The following is a 21,639-nucleotide window of genomic DNA, read 5'->3' as shown; positions in this document are numbered from 1 at the left end:
AGAAGTCTGTGTCCATGTCCTCATCACTCTCGTAACCGTGCTGATGTCACCTACTCGCCCGGTTTCGCTTTGCCAGTTTCTGGTGCTGCATATACTGCTGGATAATGCATGTGGTGTTTAATGTGCTTCTAATTGCCAAAGTGATCTGAACGGGCTCCATGCTTGCTGTGGTATGGCGTCTGCCACAGAAACAAGGCGCGGAACGATTGTCTGCTGTTGCCCTGACTGAGGGAGGGGCGACTGACGACATGGCTTACAGGGTTGGCTTACAGGGAATTAAAATCAACAAAGGGGGTGGCTTTGTGAGAAACTGAATGGCCGCCTCAAGGATAGACCTCAAACCCTCAAGGATAGAACTCAAAACTGGGTTTAGCAGGCCGTTGATTTCACAGAGGGAGGGAGGGAGGTAGGACAAAATGAATACAAAACAAATCTGGTCTATTTCTTGTTTTGAGCCACTTCATCTATCTTTATACATCTCGCTGGCAGCAAACTGTGCAGTACAACCGCTAGCCATCATCAGCTCCTGGGTGCTCGGCAAAAGACGGTGCAGTATGACTGCTGGCCATCATCTTCTGTTGGCTGCAGATTAACTTCACCATGACTCAGTCACCATGAGACGAAACAAGGGAAATGACCTGGCTGAGTCACTCCCATGTTTGCCCAGGCACCTGGTTAAAAGAGCGCCCAGGACTACGTCGATGAAAGCTACCAGTCATACTGCACTGTCTGCTGCCAAAAGGCAATAAACTGCTGCTGTGTAGCAATGCAGTACCACGTCTGCCAGCACCCAGGAGACATACTGTGACGGTTAGCTGGGCGGGTTCCATGCTTGCAATGGTATGGCGTCTGCACAGGTAACTCAAGAAAAAAGGCGCAAAACGATTGTCTGCCCTTGCTTTTACGGAGGGAGGGAGGGAGGGAAGGGGGGCCTGACGAAAGGTACCCAGAACCACCCATGACAATGTTTTAGCCCCATCAGGCACTGGGATTTCTACCCAGAATTCAAATGGGCGGTGGAGACTGCGGGAACTATGGGATAGCTACCCACAGTGCAAAGCTCCGGAAGTCGACGGTTGCCTTGGTACTGTGGACACAGTCCACAGACTACATGCACTTAGAGCATTTGTGTGGGGACACACACACTCGACTGTATAAAAACGCTTTCTACAAAACCGACTTCTATAAATTCGACCTAATTTCGTAATGTAGATATACCCTAAATGTGCACCTTCAATTCTAAATTCCATTCCTATGTTAGATTTGTATCTGACCTTGATGTCTTTATGAAGATTTTAAATGAACTTCCTGGTTCATTTTAATGATAAGCTGTGGAATATCATTGACAATTACAGAAATACATGGAGATATATCATTAGCATGCACAATTATCTCATTTACCAACTTAAATATGCTTTTATGTTTTATAACCTCTTCCTGATCACTCAGGTTTAAACATACCTTCTTTAAAAATAGCAAGCCATTAATCCATATTTTAAAATTATACATAATTCCACATTAAATCAATATGTGAACAATTCTTGTTTAGAATTACTTACAAGTTAAGATGCATTTTCTTTTGAAACCACATTTTGCAATCCAGTATATTCCTGAAATCCCAACTAACACTTAAAAACAATAGTTAAGGTGGTCTAATCATAATTAAATTATGTTGGATAACCAGTTTGTGTGTGATTCAAAGCAAAATATAAACTACTTATTCGCCATCCAAAACGCAACAATACAATATTCTATATGTAAGTGTAAAAGTACCGGGTCTAATGCATTGCTGTTCAAATTACAATCTTTTCCCACATACATAAAAAGCACATTCCTGTTCCCAGTAGAGTCAATGGGACAACTCCCACTGATTCCAATGGGAAGAGTTTAGGTCCTAGATGTCACTGCATACATGTTACTAAATTTCACCATAATTAACAGTACACTTTATTATTTAACAATTATATACTATTATTTATCAAATAAATTATATGTTGTATGCTGTATAATACATAGATATCAAAACAGTCCATGTTCTGAAGAGTTTACAATTTAGAAGACCGTCAAGATCACTGAGATCCAGTGGATGGAGTTTCCTGAGACACTTCCTCTCCCACTTGTGGCCCTTATATATGTGAGTACTAGTCAAATTTGTCAAAAACTTCCAAATCTAGCCAGCATTTCATTAAAAGGAAAAATCCTGAGACTATGATCATAAACAGCACAAAAACTGTAATAAAACTCAGCAATTTAAGATTATTACTGCACCCTTTTTTTATTTGACCATTATTTGAACAATAAAAATCATATCAGTATTCTTACCTAAAACATCTAGTCCAAGGGTTTTTGCTAGATCTCTCACACCATCAGCTCCAAAAATATGGGTCTCATGTTTACATTTCGGGCACTGGAAAACACTCATATTTTGGACAAGTCCCAAAACCTGTTAAGTTAAAAAAGAATGTTCAAATCTAGAGTCTTAGTATCAATCCTGGTATATTACATCTATCCACATATGACATCAGAGAATAGATCTCAAACAAGGTATCTTAAAAATATTAGTTTAAAATGAATAGATTGTTTTAAACAGTGTCACCACAACCCCTAGATTCCTGGCTCAGCAACAAAGTAATTTAATAGTGTTTTTATTTGATCATCATTTTATAAATATTTATATATTATATACTTCATATTCATTGCAAGATTGCTGCCTTTCAAGTCAAGATTATCAAGCACATTTGTTATAAAACATCTCTTATACTCCCCAAACTACAGTACTTAACTTATAAACACCACTTTATGACATCTCACTAAACAATTGTTGTATCATATAACTTTGAACCCTGGAGGTTTTATGTGCTGTGTTTTACAGTCTTCTTGTTTACAGTTTCATTTCATGAACTGTGACATATTATTACAAGCAGTGAGACAAGCTGGGGGAGGTAATATCTTTTATTGGACCAACTTTATAAGACAAAAAGATATTACCTCACCCATCCTGTCTCTCTAATATCGTGGGACCAACATGGCCACCACTGCACTGCATTATAAGAAGTGTCACAATTGGACCTATTTTTTAAAAAAATAATAATAAAAAATACTTTTTTGGCTATTCATCAGGAAAATATCTTCAAAAAGGAACCCAGATTTGCTATTTTCTCTGAGGAGCAGACAGACATTTAAAGATCAAAATAATAGAAATAATTTTGCAAGGCAGAAACTGACAAAAACTGTGGGACAAAAAATCTAATATACACATATTAGGTGTCTTTTTGTTCATGTCCAATTTCCAACATCTTCTTTGCAATATGAAGAAAGTTTTCCATTCTGTGCATAAAATCTACTCTTCCACATTTTAGTATGATGCTGATAACACTAATCACATTGTGTTTATCTGTCAAACAAATTTAAGCATGAGGGATGACCAGAATTTTGCAAATCTGCCAGGAATAACTTACACCCAAATTTGACATGTTATAAGGCTCTTGTGGTTTATTAATCAACAGAAAACCTGCACAATCTTAGCTTCATGTTGCAGAGTCAACTGTTATATATTATAATTCTTTAAACAGACAATAAATAGATCATAGACATAAATAAATAGATACTATAACCAAAATTTCCAAATTTCAGAATGGAAGTTTCAAGATACAGAAGGTCTTTGAAAATTTCACCTTAAATTCCTAAACTTCGGCACCTGAATAAAGTGGCCTTGTTTTCAGAAGTGCTGATCATCCACAGTTTCCACTGAAGTTAATGGGAGCCACAGGGGTTCAACACCATTAAAAATCAATCACATTACTTAGGTTGCTATTTACAATAAGCACCCGACCTTTGGCACCCAAGTTTGAAAATACTGGCCAAAGTAAAGAATACGGAGAGAGGACTATAAGCAGATGAACATGTTATTTTTACTTTATAGCTCAAATTTTACTTGTGCTCAATGTGCAATCAAATACAATTAAAATAAAAACAATTTTAAAGTGCGTCAGCTTTGGTGTACTGGCTTTTCTATGCCTGCATTTGGCGTTCTGAATTTTTCACATGGTAGCATAGGTTTACTATGTAGAGCTTTCAGAGGATTTAAATCAGGGCAGGTTTTACTCTGAGTTCTTTGGCTGGGAAAGACTACAGCTGTTGCTGGGGCAGCACATTCAATTTCTAATGGGAGGCACAGGGAAGGAGGAAGACAGACAGCGTTTTATAGACCTCTCTGTAGCCAACGTAAGTGCTCTGTTGATGGACTCCTAAACGATTAATACCATAAGATGGGGATTTCAATGTGTGCGTAAACTGGAAACTGAATGATAACGAAGTAGGATGATCCTTTGAGATTTGAGAGACATCTCCCGAGGGGGGCAGAGAATAAGATGATTTACCCAATTAAGTCAGTCTATTCCTCACACCATACAAAAGAAAACTTGCATTTGTCGTACAAACGTTCAAGCACCTAGCTTTTTAAATTTCTGTAGTCCTCTTAGAGTACATGAACACAGCACACTTCTTTTGGTGACATTTAGAGTACCTACCTGCATAGCCCTCAAAGGATGGATATTAAATTGCAGTGTAGCCAGTGAGGCATGACTTTGGCAAACAAAGACATGCCTGAAGGGTATGGGTATGTATGGGAGTACATCCCCAACACCGTCTCTATTCGCTCAACCCAGACCTCCCCATCTACACTGATATTCTTAGCAGTATAGTGTCCCACTGCCTCCTCACTGCAGAAGCCTTTCCCTGCTGCAGGAAAAGACTTCAGGGGGGAAAGGCTTGGGCACCTCCCGCAGCTGGAGCCCTTCCCCACAGCGGGGAAAAGACTATGGCAGCAGTCAGACCCTCTGCCAGACCCTTTTCACTACCAAGTATAGCTGCTCACTTTGATGCAGCCTGCTTTTCACTGTGGTGAGTAGCTACACGTACTGTGTGTACTGTAGACACAGCATTAAAGTATCAAAAAAACAAAAAACAAAAACCAAACAAAACACATGATCACAGAAAAAGTGATGTAGTCTTAGTGTTTTGTTTAAATGTTTCATGAATCCTTTGAAGATAGCAACACACCACCTCAAAAAGTAACTGTGCAAGAGCTTTATTAAGACAATGCTACTGGAGCTGTATCCTCCATGCTAAATCATGCGTTAATGTCTCATTTATGATCTTTTTTCTCGTCTTACTGAAAGCAAATGACTCTGTGATGCGGGTAAACCAGGTGCCAGCTCTTGCCAAGTCTGTAGGCATAAGCTGAGCACTGACAAATTCATAGCTGGAAACCAGTCCAGATCACCTATATATTCATATTGTTCAAAGTAGGTGTTTGACTTGTAAGGACGTATTTGGACTCTATAAAATGCTTCTAAGTTGATACATGCATTAATCTTATTTGTAGTGTCTGTACTCCATGCTACAAGGAAAAATATAAAATTTGTTTTATAAAACTGTAAAAATGCCTGCTCTGAACTTGTGAACTCAGATGGGAAGAGGAGCTCCCCACACCCACACAGGAGGACTATCAAAATTCAATGGGCAATCACAAAACAAAAGCTTTGTTAATTGCTCCATCCACCCATGGAGAAGTACATGCAGAAGGCTTGTCCCATTGGTTTGAATGCTGGAAGAGGGAAATAAAAATAAAATGAAGATTTTTCATATCTTTGCAAGTTTGGACTCTAACCAGGGCTGGAGCTAAGAAACAAAAAGCAGAGATCCCCAGGGTCGACATGGTTAAGCCCTAAGAAGACATTCAGGGGTGACAGATTACTACATCTCTGTCACTTTTTGAATCAGACAAACTCATTTGTGTATATATGCTTGCTTGCTTTAACCTGTAAATAACTTTTATTTTTTCTTTCCTAGTTAATAAACCTTTGGTTAGTTTATTACAGTATTGACTTCAGGCTTTGTCTTTGGTGTGCGATTGAAAGTACAAATTGATCTGGGGTAAGTCACTGGTCTCTTGACACTGGGAGCAACCTGAATGTTTTGTGATTTTTTTGGTGTAAGTGACCATTTATCACTAAACCCAACTTGCCTGGATGGCACGATAGACTGGAGAACCCAAGGGGACTGTCTATGACTCCATGGTAAGACAGTTAAAGTGATCTAGGAGTTTATGTTTGTTACTGGGTTAGCAAAATCTAACTGTAGAACATAGCACCAGCAAGGCGGGGTCTGCCCTGCTTTTGACAGTCTGCCCTGAGATTGGCACTCTCGATCATGAGTCACTCCAGATGGCATGACAGACACACAGTCCCTTAATGCCTGCGCCACAAATCCATTTTACATTCCTTCTGCATTAATCTTGTCCATCATCTACCTAGTAGTATATTTTAATGTATAAATGGCTCCTTCTGAATATCAGCAGAGCTTTGGAATACTGGACTGTTCACTCTCAGTGTGCAATATTATGCAGAGTCCACTAGGCTCATTTTTTTCTCATTTAGGATTCTATTATTTATTTATATAATTATTAACTAAGTTATTTTTATTATAGGTTTCAGAGTAGCAGCGGTAGTAGTCTGTATTCGCAAAAAAGAAAAGGAGTACTTGTGGCACCTTAAGAGACTAACAAATTTATTTGAACATAAGCTTTCATGAGCTACAGCTCACTTCATCGGATGCATTCAGTGGAAAATACAGTGGAGAGATTTATATACACACACAGAGAACATGAAACAATGGGTTTTATCATACACACTGTAAGGAGAGTGATCACTTAAGATGAGCTATTACCAGCAGAAAGGAGGGCGGGAAAGGAGGAAAACCTTTTGTGGTGATAATCAAGGTGAGCCATTTCCAGCAGTTAACAAGAATGTCTGAGGAACAGTAGGGAGTGGGGTGGGGGGAGAAATAACATGGGGAAATAGTTTTACTTTATGTAATGACCCATCCACTCCCAGTCTCTATTCAAGCCTAAGTTAATTGTATCCAGTTTGCAAATTAATTCCAATTCAGCAGTCTCTCGTTGGAGTCTGTTTTTGAAGCTTTTTTGTTGAAGTATAGCCACCCTTAGGTCTGTAATCGAGTGACCAGAGAGATTGAAGTGTTCTCCAACTGGTTTTTGAATATTATAATTCTTGACATCTGATTTGTGTCCATTTATTCTTTTACATAGAGACTGTCCAGTTTGACCAATGTACATGGCAGAGGGGCATTGCTGGCACATGATGGCATATATCATATTGGTAGATGCGCAGGTGAACGAACCTCTGATAGTGTGGCTGATGCGATTAGGCCCTATGATGGTGTCCCCTGAATAGATATGTGGACAGAGTTTGCAACAGGCTTTGTTGCAAGGATAGGTTCCTGGGTTAATGGTTCTGTTGTGTGGTTGCTGGTGAGTATTTGCTTCAGGTTGGAGGGCTGTCTGTAAGCAAGGACCCAGAAGTCACCTACTACAGGACAAGCCCAACAAAGAAAATAACAGAACGCCACTAGCCATCACCTTCAGCCCCCAACTAAAACCTCTCCAATGCATCATCAAGGATCTACAACCTATCCTGAAGGACGACCCATCACTCTCACAGATTTTGGGAGACAGGCCAGTCCTTGCTTACAGACAGCCAGCAATGCCCCTCTGCCATGTACATTGGTCAAACTTTGTGTGATCTCAAATATTGGTGCCACCACTTATGCTGCAGTAACTAGTATTTCCCCATGTTATTTCTGCAGTAACTAGCTAGAATAAGGTAAATTAAATATAGAGGCAGACCTCAACTGGTTTCACTGATCTGTATTAAAATCAGCTTCTTAATTTACTGTAATGTTTTACTGTATTTAATGCTTTTTTTTTTTTGTACTTCTTTCCCAGGTTTTATCTCTTAACAGTAATTTACATTTCATAGGCTTGATCCTAACACACTAGATCATGCTGCCTCTCATGGTATTGAGCTCAGTGGGAGTTGAAAGAGCTCAGCACCTTGTAAAATTTGCTCCATTACAGCAATCAGCAACAAACTAGTCTTAGCAGGATAGATCCCTACAGAGAAGAAAGATGATTGATATTAGCAATAATGAAACGTAATGATACATCTTATGAGTAATAATTGTTTCTTGTACGTAAGTGAAGCAAACATTTCAAGATGCTGGACTCTTCTTTTTCCTTAAAGATTAAAGTAATTGACGACATGGAAAATGCTGAGGAGGTGTGAGGGAGAGAGACAACACAGGGGAAATCAAATCAACAGTGGGCAAATGCCTGATAACCATGTTAAAATACACATACCATACACAGGTGAACATATTATAAACAAAACTGTCTGGAAAGGGGAAGACTATACAGTGACCTGCTGCAGGGCTGAGTCATGAATCATAGAATCACAGAAGATTAGGATTGGAAGAGACCTCAGGAGGTCTTCTAGTCCAACCCCCTGCTCAAAGCAGGACCAGCCGCAACTAAATCATCCCAGCCAAGGCTTTGTAAAGCTGGGCCTTAAAAACCTCTAAGGCTGGAGATTCCACCATCTCCCTAAATAACCCATTCCAGTGCTTCACCACCCTCCTAGTGAAATAGTTTTTCCTAATATCCAACCTAGACCTCCTCCACTGCAACTTAAGACCATTGCTCTTTGTTCTGTCATCTGCCACCATTGAGATCAGCCTAGCTCCATCCTCTCTGGAACCCCGCTTCAGGTAATTGAAGGCTGCTATCAAATCCCCCTCACCCTTCTCTTCTACAGACTAAATAATCCCAGTTCCCTCAGCCTCTCCTCATAAATCATGTGCCTCAGCCCCCTAATCATTTTCGTTGCCCTCCACTGGGCTTTCCCTAATTTGTCCACATCCTTCCTGTAGTGGGGGACCCAAAACTGGATGCAATACTCCAAATATGGCCTCACCAGTGCCATATAGAGGGGAATAATCACTTCCCTCAATCTGCTGGCAATGCTCGTACTAATGTTATAGCCCAATATGCCATTAGCCTTGGCACCAGGGGCATACTGTTGACTCATATCCAGCTTCTCATCCTCTGTAATACCCAGGTCCTTTTCTGCAGAACTGCCGCTTAGCCAGTTGGTCCCCAGCCTGTAGCAGTGCCTGGATTTCTTCCGTACTAAGTGCAGGACTCTACACTAGTCCTGCTTGAACCTCACCAGATTTATTTTGGCCCAATCCTCCAATTTGTCTAGGTCACTCTTGATCCTATCCCTACCTTCAAGATTATCTACCTCTCCCCGCAGCTTAGCATCATCTGCGAACTTGCTGAGGGTGCAATCTATCCCATCATCCAGATCATTAATGAAGATGTTGAACAAAACCGGGCCCAGGACCAATCCCTGGGACACTCCGCTTGATACCGGCTGCCAACTAGGCATTGAGCTGTTGATCATTACCCATTGAGCCCGCCAGCTTGATCTAGCCAGCTTTCTATCCACCTTATAGTCCATTCATCCAGCCCATACTTCTTTAACTTGCTAGCAAGAATACTGTGGGAGACCAAATCAAAAGCTTTGCTAAGAAGTCAAGATACATCACATCCACCGCTTTCCCCATACCCACAAAGCCAGTTATCTCATCATAGAAGGCAATCAGGTTGGTCAGATATGATTTGCCCTTGGTGAATCCATGTTGACTATTCCTGATCACTTCCCTCTCCTCCAAGTGCTTCAAAATGGATTCCTGGAGGACCTGCTCCATGATTTTTCCAGAGACTGAGGTGAGGCTGACCAGTCTGTAGTTCCCCGGATTCTCCTTCTTCCCTTTATTAAAGATGGGCACTATATTTGTCTTTTTCAAATTGTCCGGGCCCTCCCCAGATCGGCACGAGTTTTCAAAGATAATGGCCAATGGTTCTGCAATCACATCAGCCAACTCCCTCAGCCCTTCGGATGCATTGCATCTGGCCCCATGGACTTGTGCTCATCCAGCTTTTCTCGATAAGCTGGACATGCAGCTCATTTAGAAGAGGGAGCACTGCGAATCCTAGAGAACAAGAGGGGATTTGTTGAGAACAGCTGTCAAAAGGAGGGGTTTCAGACCTTACTGGAGCTTAATCTACGGACACAGCCAAAAAGAGGCGCTCAATAGCGAGTAATCCCCATGACAAGGCTAACCACCTGAAATGTTGTCTTAAGCACTGTATACCCACTTTGTTATTTTAGTTTTCCAGAAATGGTCCCTACTCCTCAGCCAAGTTTGACTCTAGATCCAAACCTCAAAACATGTTCCAATTTGGGGTGTTTCTTCTTTAACAAACAACATGAAAATCTAAACATAAAGTAACTTTTTTGTCCAAACCACTACCTAGTCACCAGCAAAGGGATATGGTGCACATAAAGATTGGATACATAACATACACAGAAGGCTGATTTATAATCCAGTCTATTTGAGACTATAAGGTCATTTTATTTTAGAACATCAAGTGGTATTGTGATCTCAATTAAATTCTAAAACAGATTCTTTCCATCATCCTGTTAAAGCAAGCAAATAGGCTTCTGCCTTTTATATCATAGGCTAGAGAAATATACTAGTTTTTTTAGAAAAATATACTAGTTTTTAGGTGTTTTACCAAAACAGAATTTGTGAAATTCATAAAAACAACGAGGAGTCCTTGAAGCACCTTAGAGACTAACAAATTTATTTGAGCATAAGCTTTCATGGGCTATAACCCACTTCATCAGATGCACGGAGTGAAAAAAAGTAGGCAGGTATAAATATACAGCACATGAAAAGATGGGAGTTGCCTTACCAAGTGGGAGGTCAGTGCTAACGAAGCTAATTCAGTTAGGGTGGATGTGGCCCATTCCCAACAGCTGACAAGAAGGGGTGAATGTTAACACAGGGAAAATTACTTTTTGTAGTGCTAACGAGGCCAAGTCAATCATGGTGGATGTGTCCATTTATTCGTTTGAGTAGAGACTGTCCGGTTTGGCCAATGTACAAGGCAGAGGGGCATTGGACACAAATCAAACATCAAGAAATGTAACATTCAAAAACCAGTAGGAGAGCACTTCAGTTTCCCTGGACACTCAATAACAGACTTAAAAGTGGCCATTCTTCAACAAAAAAACTTCAAAAACAGACTTCAACGAGAAACTGCAGAACTGGAATTAATGTGCAAACTTGACACCATCAAATTAGGCCTGAATAAATACTGGAAGTGGCTGGGTCACTACAAAAAATAATTTTCCCTCTGTTGATACTCACAGGTTCTTGTCAGCTGTTGGGAATGGGCCACATCCAACATGACTGAATTGGTTTCGTTAGCACTGACCCCCAACTTGCTAAGTCAACTCCCATCTTTTCATGTGCTGTATATTTATACCTGCCCACTTTTTTCACTCCATGCATCTGATGAAGTGAAGTTATAGCCCAATGTCAACGTTCCTTCCCCACTCTGAACTCTAGGATAGCTAGATTACTTACTAACTTAACAGGAGTTGGAAGGCTTGCATTTCTGATCTGTTCCCGGCAAAAGCATCACACAGACAGACAGAACCCTTTGTTCCCCGCCCCCACCCGCTCCAGATTTGAAAGCATCTTGTCCCCTCATTGGTCATTTTGGGTCAGGTGCCAGCGAGGTTATCTTAGCTTCTTAACCCTTTACAGGTGAAAGATTTTTCCTCTGGACAGGAGGGATTTTATAGCACTGTATACAGAAAGGTGGTTACCCTTCCCTTTATATTCATGACACCCAAATAAATTTGTTAGTCTCTAAGATGCCACAAGGACTCTTCATTTTTGCTGATACAGACTAACACAGCCACCCCTCTGAAACCTAAAATTCAGTAGTTCATTTAAAAAATTCACCTGTCTCCACAATTTAGAAATGTTTCACCTTCTGGAAGAATTCAATATATTTCTTTCTAAATGCTTACAGGCACATGGACTTTTCGAAACATCTCAGCTCCTTTGCATGCATCCAGTAAAGCGATGTCTTGTGGAGTGGAAACAATCACTGCCCCTGGGAACAGAAAACATAAAATTAGGTTTAAAACTTATACTGTAAATTATACTACCAAGTTTATTTTGGAATATTTTACTTCACTGAAGAAAAAGTTGCTTCTTTATATACTTAAAATATACGCAAAAAAATAAAAATTATGCTGAAGAGTTTAGTTTTAGATTATAAAATGACCGGAACCAAGGTTCCCAAATTATGGTACAGAGAGCTAAAATACATTATATGCTTTCTAATATTATTTTTTTATGTAAACAATTGTTGTAGTTGCTATATTATTGGGACGGAAAGGGAGTGGCCCATGAAATCACAGAAGGGAAGAGAGATACTCCATGAGACAATGTGTTCATAAAAATGTGGTCCACTGTACGAAAAAGTTGGAGAACCTTTGGATTAACCGTAACAATAGCCTATCTTCAAGTAATAAGGCCGACACCCTGTGACCAGCCCACTGGCTTTGTGGCAGGGTGATGCCAATTAATACAAGTGATTTATGGGCGTGAGCCTGCAACCGCTACATTAGGAATAGTTCTTTTGAGTGCTTTATGATTTCTCATGTGAACAAGACTACTTGCATGAGTAAAAGTTTGTACGTTTTGGCTTTTTGTCTAGAAATACGGGTTTTTTTATATCTGTACAATATGCCCAAGGCACTTCAGCCTTCTTTCTCAAATCATTGTCTTTACATCAGCATTAATTACTATTTATTCCACCAATGGACACCAAGTATTCTCAGCAAGCATCTATGGTGGAATGCATCAAGTTTTCTGCTATGGGCTTCTGCTATTTGCCCAGTTTCAAAATCATATAACAATACTGGTATCATAATAAAATTGTACAGTTTTATCTTCGTTCTTGTGCGAGTCCCCCTGTTTTTCCAAATATTTGCCAGTCACAAAAAAGCTCTACTTATCTTCCCAATTTTTGCTTATGCCTCCTTACAGTTGGCACTCAGCACTAACTGTCCTTCCAAGATGTACAAAATCACTAATAAACCTAGGTTTCAGAGTAGCAGCCATGTTAGTCAGCATTCGCAAAAAGAAAAGGAGCACTTGTGGCACCTTAGAGAGACTAACAAATTTATTAGAGCATAAGCTTTCGTGAGCTAAGTGAGCTGTAGCTCACGAAAGCTTATGCTCTAATAAATTTGTTAGTCTCTAAGGTGCCACAAGTACTCCTTTTCTTTTTAGTAATAAACCTGTAGTCTTCACTATCAATCACATAAGCGCCATCATTGCTGACTCCTCTTTCAACAATCATGACTTGCATTTTCTTTAGGTTTATTCTTAATCCTACTTTAGCATCCTTGCTTTTAACATTAATAGTTATCATTTTCATGGCATCATAATCCATGTCCAACAACATGTCACCTGCAAATTCAAGAGCTTAAAGTTTTCTTCTACTCCACATAACTCCTGTATCTTCCTTTGATGTTGCTCTATCATAATGCAGTAAAGAAAGGGTAATAAAATGCCACACTCCAGTGATGATATCAAACCAATCGGCCTCTGTCTTTCTCTTACAGAATTTTGACCTTCACAAAGCATCTTGATCAGTGACACTGTTTCTAGGAAACTCTTTTGTTGCAGGATCTTTCTCAGCAACTCTCTATGAATGCATTCAAAAGGCTTGGTGAAATCTAAGAAGTTCAAGATTAATTTTCTATCATAGGGAAGCCCTTTCTCAATCAATCGTCTCAGGATAAAGATGTGATCTACACACAATCTTTCTGGTCTAAAGCCTGCTTGCTCATTACACGGTTTTTCATCTATATCTAGTTTGACTCTGTTCCACAGCATACTGCAAAACACTTTTCTGGGTACTGAAAATAATGTTATTCCTCATAAGTTATCGTATACCACTTTTTTTTTTAATAATTTATCGATCACACCTTTCTTCCAATCCTCTAGGCAAAATTATTTTTCCCAAACTGTATTAAAATTAATATCCAGATCCATCCTTTTGCCTTGAGGAGAAAACCCATTGTCTCGCTGAATACCTATTTACAGTCTCTTCAAAGACCCAAAATGGATAAAGAAGTGACTCAGATTCACAAGTGTGCTTGTTCTGAGCCAAGGGACTCCTCATTATTATGTAATCACAGGAAAAACTCTTGGAGGGGTTTAAAGGATTGTTCACCAGCCACAGCCCTTGTTGGAGTCACAGGGCAATCTCAGGTAAGCTTAGTAGATGTGTGTAGGTTCTTTTATTGTTTTTAATACGTTTTCTCTGTAACATTTTTACTATAAGAATAAATGTGCTTGCTTATAAAGAACTATGTGGTAACTGAACTGTGGCAATTACTCTATTTATAGCCTTTGAAGAGTAAGCAAAGCACAGAGGCATCCTGTTAGGCAGTCTTCTTTGCTGGGGAATAACACAGTGTAGGCAGGGAACTGTGCAGCCTGGAAAAAATCTCAGTAAGCAGGGAGAGAGATGCGGGTCTCTGCCCAATAAAGGTGATGGCTGGAGAAGCGCAAGCCTGAGAGTGGATGTCCTTGCTGGATCATGGAGGGAGAATACAGATGCAACTGCCCTGAACTGTGACAGACACCACTGTGAGTTGGGAAGTATGATAACTGCTTACACACTTGGAACAATTTCTTGGAGTTGCCTCTCATTTATGCTTCTTTCGCTTTTCTCACTTTTTTTGTCAAGCTATTCTTTCATCTTTCGGATACAACTTCTTTATTTCTAACTTTTTCTGCATACTCCCATTGCAGGATGTATTGTCATTTGCCATATTTTAGCTGCTTAATTGCTTTCTCTATTTCTGCTTCTAAAATTGGACTGGATGAAGAAGACTCCATTCAGACCATATTCAGTACCCTACTAAAGCAGGCAAGATGACATTCACGTGGAGGGAGTTGAATAATCCTTGACAACACCAACCCTAGTGGAATGGGAATTAGTCGACTCTACTTATAAGAGCATGTTTTGTTACAAATCGCAATAAAAATTAATTATCCTCCGGTGTTGAATGATATAGAGGAACAATGGGCTTGCTTTAGAAATGTTTGCTGGAAGCCGCCACAAATTCACTTGTATCAAGAGGATGAAGAAAAGAAGTGTGGATACAGCCACACATGGAAACTGATAGAGGGAAGAAAAGCCTTAAAAGAGAGGAAAGCATAGGTAACACAGCAAGAAAAACAACCAACTGTGCAACGGCAGTATCTAGAGAGACAAAAGTTATGTCAAAGATGAGAGAAAACAGCTGGATAAAAAAGCAAGAGAAGATGAAGAAGCATCAGAAAGAGGTGACTCTAAGAAACTGTTTCTGGTGCGTAAGCAATTGTCATTATGGTTTCACAGAGTCAGAGTGATACCATAAAAGCAAAAGATGGAAGATTGTAAACAACACAAAAGGAATCATGGTGAGAACGTTTTAATGGAGTATTCAACCAACCGCAGCCAACAATTCAAATTAATGAATTGAAGAAAGTGAAGAAGTCCAGCTGAGGGGGGGCAAGGAAATCCTAAAAATGATCTGTTAAATATCGCAAATTCCCATTTCTAACAAGCTAGTTAACACGTGTGGTAAAGCAAAGATCCTGCACCCATGAATGGGAAGTTATCAAATACAATTTATACATTTCTCCATTGCACCTTTTTGCCCAAAATTAATAAGAGGAGTAAAAAAAGCATTGCCAATATCAACAATCTGATTCCAGGGCCTCCTATATTTTAGAGTGACGTGACTCTCAAGTAGTTATGTACTTCAAAACGTCGTCATCCACATCAAATCACAGAAATTGTTATTCACTTGCCATGATTAGACCAAAGTATAGAAGTATCAAGTATTTATTTCTAATTACATTTTTGTTTGCTCTCCATTGCCTACACTACTTTCTTAAAATATGAGCCCAGTAAGTGTTCCCTCTCCTCCGCAACACTATCTCCGTACCCATCCTGGGCCCATTACTAATCCCTCTGTCGGTCCAACGATCAACATGGGAGGAAGAGGTGAAGACTGGGAAGTAACAGAACATTATTCCTATAGTCCCACACAATTTACCCAGGAATATATTGCAGCTCAGGGGTATACTGTCTTTTCTGCAGAGCCTTGACCAAAGGAGTCTTGATGGGAGCTGCAATCAGGGAGCTTCTGATAGTGTAGTGCCAATGTAGACACACTGTCAGATTTTAGGTCAAGTATGGTGCCAGAGCAGGTATGGGAAGCACAATGTCCCTACATGGAAAGCCCTAGCTACCCATATATCCCACGATCAACACAGGTTTGGGTTTAATCCAAATGACCTTAGGAGGAGCTCTTATGCTACCAATGGGCTACGGGTGGGAGGGTGAGCAGTGAAATTTTCTCCTCCACATCCCCTTTGACCTTCAGAAAAGATGATCTGGGCCGCTGACAATAACATTTCTTTCCCAACTAGTTTTGTTCTCTTCCCTTTGTGAGCACTGAATTGTTCTTGTTTCTTCAGGAGCAGAAAGCAATATAAATCTCTTTAGTTTATCTACCTCTATGGGCATAGAATCATAGAATCATAGAATATCAGGGTTGGAAGGGACCCCAGAAGGTCATCTAGTCCAACCCCCTGCTCAAAGCAGGACCAAGTCCCAGTTAAATCATCCTAGCCAGGGCTTTGTCAAGCCTGACCTTAAAAACCTCTAAGGAAGGAGATTCTACCACCTCCCTAGGTAACGCATTCCAGTGTTTCACCACCCTCTTAGTGAAAAAGTTTTTCCTAATATCCAATCTAAACCTCCCCCATTGCAACTTGAGACCATTACTCCTCGTTCTGTCATCTGCTACCATTGAGAACAGTCTAGAGCCATCCTCTTTGAAACCCCCTTTCAGGTAGTTGAAAGCAGCTATCAAATCCCCCCTCATTCTTCTCTTCTGCAGACTAAACAATCCCAGCTCCCTCAGCCTCTCCTCGTAAGTCATGTGCTCTAGACCCCTAATCATTTTTGTTGCCCTTCGCTGTACTCTTTCCAATTTATCCACATCCTTCTCGTAGTGTGGGGCCCAAAACTGGACACAGTACTCCAGATGAGGCCTCACCAGTGTCGAATAGAGGGGAACGATCACGTCCCTCGATCTGCTCGCTATGCCCCTACTTATACATCCCAAAATGCCATTGGCCTTCTTGGCAACAAGGGCACACTGCTGACTCATATCCAGCTTCTCGTCCACTGTCACCCCTAGGTCCTTTTCCGCAGAACTGCTGCCGAGCCATTCGGTCCCTAGTCTGTAGCGGTGCATTGGATTCTTCCATCCTAAGTGCAGGACCCTGCACTTATCCTTATTGAACCTCATTAGATTTCTTTTGGCCCAATCTTCCAATTTGTCTAGGTCCTTCTGTATCCTATCCCTCCCCTCCAGCGTATCTACCACTCCTCCCAGTTTAGTATCATCCGCAAATTTGCTGAGAGTGCAATCCACACCATCCTCCAGATCATTTATTAAGATATTGAACAAAACGGGCCCCAGGACCGACCCCTGGGGCACTCCACTTGACACCGGCTGCCAACTAGACATGGAGCCATTGATCACTACCCGTTGAGCCCGACAATCTACCCAGCTTTCTACCCACCTTATAGTGCATTCATCCAGCCCATACTTCCAAGGACATCACCAAGGACAGTACACCTTTGGGAAGGGAGTGAGAACTTGTGCTCCCTCTACTGACCATATAGATATAGTAACAGCAGAAAAATCTTTCATAATTTCGAAACAGTGGCTCAGAGAAAAGAACAGATTTTTTTTTTCAAAAATCTACATAAATTATGATAATTTGCAAAAAGAAAAGGAGTACTTGTGGCACCTTAGAGACTAACAAATTTATTAGAGCATAAGCTTTCGTGAGCTACAGCTCACTTCATCGGATGCATTTGGTGGAAAAAACAGAGGAGAGATTTATATACACACACACAGAGAACATGAAACAATGGGTTTATCATACACACTGTAAGGAGAGTGATCACTTAAGATAAGCCATCACCAACAGCAGGGGGGAGAAGGAGGAAAACCTTTCATGGTGACAAGCAGGTAGGCTAATTCCAGCAGTTAACAAGAATATCAGAGGAACAGTGGGGGGTGGGGTGGGAGGGAGAAATACCATGGGGAAATAGTTTTACTTTGTGTAATGACTCATCCATTCCCAGTCTCTATTCAAGCCTAAGTTAATTGTATCCAGTTTGCAAATTAATTCCAATTCAGCAGTCTCTCGTTGGAGTCTGTTTTTGAAGCTTTTTTGTTGAAGTATAGCCACTCTTAGGTCTGTGATCGAGTGACCAGAGAGATTGAAGTGTTCTCCAACTGGTTTTTGAATGTTATAATTCTTGACGTCTGATTTGTGTCCATTCATTCTTTTACGTAGAGACTGTCCAGTTTGGCCAATGTACATGGCAGAGGGGCATTGCTGGCACATGATGGCATATATCACATTGGTAGATGCGCAGGTGAACGAGCCCCTGATAGTGTGGCTGATGTGATTAGGCCCTATGATGGTATCCCCTGAATATATATGTGGACAGAGTTGGCAACGGGCTTTGTTGCAAGGATAGGTTCCTGGGTTAGTGGTTCTGTTGTGTGGTGTGTGGTTGCTGGTGAGTATTTGCTTCAGATTGGGGGGCTGTCTGTAAGCAAGGACTGGTCTGTCTCCCAAGATCTGAGAGAGCGATGGCTCGTCCTTCAGGATAGGTTGTAGATCCTTGATGATGCGTTGGAGGGGTTTTAGTTGGGGGCTGAAGGTGATGGCTAGTGGCGTTCTGTTGTTTTCTTTGTTGGGCCTGTCCTGTAGTAGGTGACTTCTGGGTACTCTTCTGGCTCTGTCAATCTGTTTCTTCACTTCAGCAGGTGGGTACTGTAGTTGTAGGAATGCATGATAGAGATCTTGTAGGTGTTTGTCTCTGTCTGAGGGGTTGGAGCAAATGCGGTTATATCGTAGCGCTTGGCTGTAGACAATGGATCGAGTGGTATGATCTGGATGAAAGCTAGAGGCATGTAGGTAGGAATAGCGGTCAGTAGGTTTCCGATATAGGGTGGTGTTTATGTGATAGGATCTACAACCTATCCTGAAGGACGAGCCATCGCTCTCTCAGATCTTGGGAGACAGACCAGTCCTTGCTTACAGACAGCCCCCCAATCTGAAGCAAATACTCACCAGCAACCACACACCACACAACAGAACCACTAACCCAGGAACCTATCCTTGCAACAAAGCCCGTGGCCAACTCTGTCCACATATCTATTCAGGGGATACCATCATAGGGCCTAATCACATCAGCCACACTATCAGAGGCTCGTTCACCTGTGCATCTACCAATGTGATATATGCCATCATGTGCCAGCAATGCCCCTCTGCCATGTACATTGGCCAAACTGGACAGTCTCTACGTAAAAGAATGAATGGACACAAATCAGACGTCAAGAATTATAACATTCAAAAACCAGTTGGAGAACACTTCAATCTCTCTGGTCACTCGATCACAGACCTAAGAGTGGCTATACTTCAACAAAAAAGCTTCAAAAACAGACTCCAATGAGAGACTGCTGAATTGGAATTAATTTGCAAACTGGATACAATTAACTTAGGCTTGAATAGAGACTGGGAATGGATGAGTCATTACACAAAGTAAAACTATTTCCCCATGGTATTTCTCCCTCCCACCCCACCCCCCACTGTTCCTCTGATATTCTTATTAACTGCTGGAATTAGCCTACCTGCTTGTCACCATGAAAGGTTTTCCTCCTTTCCCCCCCTGCTGTTGGTGATGGCTTATCTTAAGTGATCACTCTCCTTACAGTGTGTATGATAAACCCATTGTTTCATGTTCTCTGTGTGTGTGTATATAAATCTCTCCTCTGTTTTTTCCACCAAATGCATCCGATGAAGTGAGCTGTAGCTCACGAAAGCTTATGCTCTAATAAATTTGTTAGTCTCTAAGGTGCCACAAGTACTCCTTTTCTTTTTGCGAATACAGACTAACACGGCTGCTACTCTGAAACCTATGATAATTTGGTGAGTTTTCTCATCTGATGCTAAAATGATTCCCTATGGCCCAAACTACTTAACAGTGTCCTCAGTATTTCTATCCGATTCTCTTCCAAATTAAAATGAGACAGACCTTCTCATAATTTAAATTTCTTGTATCAAAATGTAAATTCAGTGAGGTCTCCAGCAAGTATTGCATATCAATAGTGCCTGCAATAAAAATAAGTATTTAGTATTTATATTCTTTTTATTCAAGGAGAATCTGAATCATTTTTAATAACTTAATTTCTGAAAGAGTTTAGCCGAACATAGCTGATTTTTACAGTATAAGTGCAGTTCTGCTCTTATAGGGGTAACAGTTTGTATTCTGGTTCCATTTATAAAAGGTTTATAAAGGGTTAAGAAATGATTAATAGATGCTATAAGCATGTTACAGATGTGAGTAGTATGTGTTGAAGAAGGTTATAAGCCATGGATATAACCTACCTACTGACCCACTGGATTCTATAAGAATATATAACAATTTATTACAATATCTATTAATCATTTAACCCTTTATAAACTACTGACCAATGGACATTAAGTCTAACCCTCAAAAGTGACTCTAAATCCTGAAGAAGAGCTCTGTGTAATTTGAGAGCTTGTCGCTCTCACCAACAGAAGCTGGCCCAATAAAAGATATTACCTCACCCACCTTGTTTCTTTAAAAATGTCACTGAGGGCAATTGTGTCTCTACCTTCATATTAAACATGGTCTTTTTGAAAGGTTTTCGTTTGATTGGTATGTTTTTTGTTTAAATTGTCAGCACAGCAAACTCACCCTGGGATTTTTTTTTTAATACATAACCACTAGTAATAGAACTTGTATAGGCCAATTTAGGCTCTAAGTGACACATGTGCAACTCTACTCCTTTCAAAATTGTCATACAGGTGTTACTTAAGTCAATAGTTCTATTGATGCGCACAAAGAATACAGCTCTCTACTTTTTTGCTGTGTTGGCTCTCCAGGGTTAATAGCATCCAACAACAGTAAAACATTACTTGATCCCTAAAGTAATCAAATATGACTGAATTCATACATGCAGGAGGTCTCGAAGAAAAATGTGCAATTTTTAAATAGTTGCCTTTCGGAGTGAACCAGGTTGATTAATTGCACAAACAAGAAGTTGAACAGATCATAATGCTATCACGGCATGTCCTGAAATTCTTCATTTTTTTTTTTTAAATAAGAGTACTTGTGGCACCTTAGAGACTAACCAATTTATTAGAGCATAAGCTTTCGTGAGCTACAGCTCACTTCATCGGATGCATTTGGTGGAAAAAACAGAAGGGAGATTTTATGTGTACATTTCCGTGCAGAAGAATAATTTCTGTGCCTTGAGTACACTACAGACTTCTAAGTAACTAATCTACTTGTTTTTATTTAAGTAATTTGGAAATATATTGGTTGACAAATCACTGATGTGGGTTGTACTAATACAAAAACTATTCTACTATAATTTTAATATTTAACATGCATAAAATGAAACAACAGTAGCGTGTCAGTGATATTTGCATTCCATTCAACCCCAGATACGCAGTTTGATCACTGTTAATATACATCACATTAGCACTGACTTCTGACTAGGGAGCTAATTTTACACAGGAAGTTAAAAGCATTGAAGGAACTATTCCCCTTTTTTATAAAAAAGTATCTGCATACATTGGAACTATTCAGAATTTATTGGGAGGAGTGCAGGTCACAAGAGGTTATGGAATGGGCTTGTGTACAGCCAAATTCTT

General features: G+C 40.3%; 1 protein-coding gene across 1 annotated transcript in view; it reads right to left on the bottom strand.

Annotated features, from left to right (window-relative positions):
• NUBPL (nucleotide binding protein like) overlaps positions 1–21,639 on the bottom strand; it is a 156,165-nt gene that overhangs the window by 19,626 nt on the left and 114,900 nt on the right. The window contains 2 exon segments of the mRNA XM_043517008.1: positions 2,323–2,443; positions 11,814–11,899. Coding sequence (XP_043372943.1) covers positions 2,323–2,443; positions 11,814–11,899 — 207 coding nt within the window.

The sequence above is a fragment of the Dermochelys coriacea genome, chromosome 6 (genome assembly GCF_009764565.3).
Source record: "Dermochelys coriacea isolate rDerCor1 chromosome 6, rDerCor1.pri.v4, whole genome shotgun sequence".
Taxonomy (NCBI): Eukaryota; Metazoa; Chordata; order Testudines; family Dermochelyidae; genus Dermochelys; species Dermochelys coriacea.
Note: the sequence above shows the minus strand (reverse complement) of the source record. Positions and strands in the feature narration are given on the sequence as shown.